Source organism: Buceros rhinoceros, unplaced genomic scaffold (genome assembly GCF_000710305.1).
Source record: "Buceros rhinoceros silvestris isolate BGI_N320 unplaced genomic scaffold, ASM71030v1 scaffold14015, whole genome shotgun sequence".
Lineage (NCBI taxonomy): Eukaryota > Metazoa > Chordata > Aves > Bucerotiformes > Bucerotidae > Buceros > Buceros rhinoceros.
Window position 1 is genome coordinate 9370 of NW_010411247.1, and position 4178 is coordinate 13547.

Genomic DNA, 4178 nt, shown 5'->3' on the forward strand with positions numbered 1-4178 from the left:
GCACTTTGCCAACTTCCCGGCAGAAGGCCTGCCGCTGGCTGGTGAACACCCACTGGCCTGGCCTCTCCTCTCCTTGCCAGGATGCTGCTGGCAGAGACCTCACAGTGTGACCCCATCAGGGACTGCTACTGTCAGCCACCAGAGCTGGGCAGCATGTTCTGGGTGGTGGGAAGCTCTGTGACTTACATGAAAATCACTGCATGGTGCTTAGCAGTGGAGCCTGGTCAGCCACCACCCAAAGGGACATCAACAGGGGCCCTCACTCAGTGACCAGCGTGGGTTTGATCCACAAGGGTCACCCAGAAGGTAAGTCTAAATAAAGGACAACAATGGTCCTTTCTGGCCTTTAGGAACATGAAGAATCAGCCATCAAGCAGCAACAGCTTTCAAAGGCCACCGAGTTGCTCTACCTTGAGCCACAGCCGTTCACAGCACAGTGTAAAGCTGCCCCTCAGCACAGGTCAGTGCTCTGGCTTGGCCAGATCTCACCTCATTTGCCAACACCTCGCTCTGCTGCCTGGACAGAAGTCAAGCCAGCCAGTGCCACGAGCCTGAGGCCTTTTTGCCATAGATCTGAAGCAAGTGGCTGTAGGTTTTCTCATCGGACTCTTCCTCCACATTATGACCTGTTACCTCCATCTGCAGGAGATTGCGACGGTAAGTTTTCAGCATGAGCCTGATCTGCTCCTCCATCCTCTCCAAGAGCAGGTGGATGTCATCCGACTGCTGCTTAATGGCCTGCACGTACTGCTCGTCCTTGTCTCTCAGCTCCTGGAGGAAGAAAGCAGATGCTGAAACTGGGGAGAAGGATTTGTCCAGGAATCCTCAGGGGTTAATGGAGAGGGCAAGACCCAGATGCTGCCTTTTCCTTGGACCGTGTGATCTGAAGACCTGCCAGTTTGTTTTACTGGTCCCAGTGACCTGTGTGTCTGCCCTTGTACGCTGAACAGTGCCAGGGCACCCAATCTGCTGGTGCAGGGTCTGGAGCACAAGTGCACTGAGGAGCAGCTGAGGGACCTGGCAAGGTTTAGCCTGGAGAAAATGAGGCTCAGGGGAGACCTTCTGCCTCTCCACAACTCCCTGACAGGAGGTTGGAGCGAGGCAGGGAGGTCAGTCTCTTCTGCCCAGGAATAAACAACAGGACAAGAGGAACCGGCCTCCAGGTGTTCCAGGGGAGGTTGAGGTTGTCCCTGAGGAACCATTTCTTGCCTGTTGGGGTTGTGCAGGGCTGTCCCAGGCTGCCCAGGGCAGTGGTGGAGTCCCCATCCCTGGAGGGGTTTCCCAGCCATGTGGAGGTGGCGCTGAGGGACAGGGGTTAGTGGGGACCTGGCAGTGCTGGGGGAACGGTTGCACTCAAGGAGTTCAAAGGTTGTTTCCAACCCAGACCATGCTGTGATTCTCTTATCTATGTCATGGTCCATGTTGGGACACTGGCACTGCAGCTCCCGGCAGAGTTTTGACCCAGACTGACACTGCACAGATTTCTGCCATGTACTGGTGAAGAGCCAGACTGAGATGCCCGTTGCTTTAGAACAGCTCCTCCAGAGCTTTAAATGACCTACCCTTCCCCGCTATCCCTGCCTGGGCCCCATGCTACCTGCTGCAGGTCACTGATGAGCTTGTTCTTCTCTGCCAGCAGCACTGCGCACTGCTGCTGCTGTTGGCTCAGCAGCTGCCACAGCTCCTGCGGGACCGTCACCTCCTTGGTCAAGGCCCACTTGGAGGTGATCTCCTCCACCCTGGATGTGCTTGACCTGGCTTCCTCCTCCAGCTTCTCCACCCTGCAGGAGCACATGGCAAAGGGTGAGCTGAGGCAAGGCAGCCAGTGCTGCAGGCGCAGTTCTGTGGCCCTTCCCCGCAGAACCCAGTGTGGATTCAAAGCGGCATCAAGACATCAGTGGAGCAGCAGCTTTCTGGTTGTTAGAGCATCAGGCAAAGGCCGAGCTAGAACCCTGCAGGTCCTTTTTTCTAGACAGGCATTTCCCTGGCTCTGCCCTCACCCACTGCTCGAACAGCCATGGCAGAGGACACTAAAGAGTCCAGCTCAAGCAGTAAGGAGTTCCTCTGCCCAGGGAGCTGTCTCTGGGCGAGAGGGGGTGGACAAGCAGTGCCAAAGAGCCTCCAGGCTGTAGTCACTGTCCAGAGACCGTAGTCCAGCTACAGGAAAAGGGCGCCGACCAGATGATGTCCCCAGGACAAAACTCCTCCCTGTCCCAAGCAGAAGTACCATCCAGCCTGCTCTGGGGATGGTTCTTGGCTCAGGCTGAGCAGCGGCCACCATCTTTGCCAAGGGACAAGGATCTTGCGACAGCCAGCATGCCACAAACTGCTCCTACAGGGTCCTCCAAAGGCAGCAGGAGCCAGAACTCAGTGTCCCCCAGCTGAGGACCTTGATATCCCTTTCTCAGACCAGCACAGCCTCACGGTCTCCTCACACCCAGCCCCACAGTAATGGCCCACGTTTGGCCAGTAACTACCCCTGTCTCCATGCCTGGAGAGCAACCTTCTAGAACAAGGTGGCACGTTCTCCACCACAGGTTCACCTCCAGGCTGCAGAAGCAAAGGCCGAAGCCAGGGCAGCTGCGCCCATGCTTCTCAAGTGAGGAGACCATGAGCCAACGTGGTCCAGGCTCCTGGTGAAAAGCTGAGAACCAGCCACGTTTCTCACACTCTGGAGCTGAAGATGTGATGGGTCTGGAGGAAGACTGTGACCAGCCGTCCATAGTAACCTGGGAAAGCCACCAGCCTTGATCTGCAGAGATCCAGTGGTGGCAGATCAATCAACATCAGTCCAGTGCAGCCCTGACTGCTATGAGCTCCTGGATGTCCTCAGGAAGCTGCACCAATGTCTGCACAGTGCAGTCTCTTACCTCTGTAGTTTCAGTTCTGCCTCCTTCATCCTCCTCTGCATCTCTCTCAAGTCAGCAGCGACCTGGATATTTGTCACCATCTGCGTACCATCGAAGAGCAGCTTGGCCAGCTTCTGGGAAAGAGAATCAGAAAATTGTTCTGGTTGGAAAAACCCTTTAAGATCTTCCCCTGCACGTGTGGATGGGACTGGGGTTTGGGTGGGGTGTGGATGCCCGGCATCAGTCCTGGATCCTTCCAGTCCAAGGGCTGTTTGTCACATAAAGGATAAGGAAAACCTTATCTCCAGGTCAGACTCCAAGATTTGACTCCCGCCCAGTCCCGAGGAGTTTCTGTCTCTGCTGCTTCCTGCAGAAAGGCTGCTGCGTGACACCAAGCAACATACACAAGCTAAAAGGAGGGTGAAGCCAAATGTGTAGAGGTCAGGGACCCAAGAGGACCTTCCTATCCTACCTGCCTGCTCTCCTCAATCTGCTTGTGGGTCGTTCTCTGCTCTTCCTCCTCCTCAGCCAACTTCGGCTCCACATCTTCTCCAAAGGCCTCCCTGAGCAGAAAAGTGGGAAAGCAAGAACATGTTAAACCAGACCAACTTCCTAACGCTCGGAGATGCCCTTGGATGTGGGACACCAGCCCAGGCTTCATCAGCTCAGCACAGCACGCTTGGCTCTCTCTTCTCCTCAGCAGATTTAGCCCCAGGCCAGGAGGTCCCCACAGCTGCAGAAAGGAGGCAGGGAAGAGAGCCCTGTTGCTGGGTAGTCCCAGGTCTGAGAACATCAGTCTGATCCAGGAGACCTCCGGTCTGCTGCTGGTTTTGTCCAGGGGGGCAGAGGGTCCATGGCAGAGCAACTTCCTGGGGACTGCGGTATCTCTGCCTGTCCTGGTTTGAGTTAGAAGTCATTCTGTTCAGAGATTTTACTTTTCACTCAATCTCTTCTAACTAACGGCACTGTCTGAAGGTAACGGCATGTTTCTGCAGACAGTGTCTGCTTCTAGAAGTGATAACGCTTGGCTGGTGGCAGATGTCTAGCCCTTGACGCTGCCCAGTGCTGGACTGGGGGACAGGGCTGGAATGTCCTTGACTTGGGGCTGAGCTGGCGTTGGGACGGGTGGTCCCTGCGCCACTGCCACTTGGCGGGGAACGGGAAGCGTCTGTGCCTGGTTCAGGGTTCAGGGTGGTCCCTGACCCGAGGCCAGTTTGGGCAGAGGTCCTGGGCGCCGTGAAGGCTGGCAAGGCCACGTCGGGTCCCTGCCAGTGCATGGTGGGGGCCCTGGCCCCAGTGCCGGTGTGGGGCAGGGCACGTTCTGAGCCG

At 56.4% G+C, this 4178-nt stretch overlaps 1 protein-coding gene across 1 annotated transcript in view; it reads right to left on the minus strand.

Annotated features, from left to right (window-relative positions):
• DRC1 (dynein regulatory complex subunit 1) overlaps positions 1-3412 on the minus strand; it is a gene marked incomplete at its 5' end in the record, with an annotated part of 11175 nt that extends 7763 nt beyond the window's left edge. Inside the window, 4 exon segments of the mRNA XM_010135945.1 lie at positions 634-771; positions 1598-1781; positions 2871-2983; positions 3322-3412. Of these exon segments, the coding sequence (XP_010134247.1) occupies positions 634-771; positions 1598-1781; positions 2871-2983; positions 3322-3412 (526 nt within the window).
• Between the last annotated feature and the right edge of the window lie 766 nt (positions 3413-4178).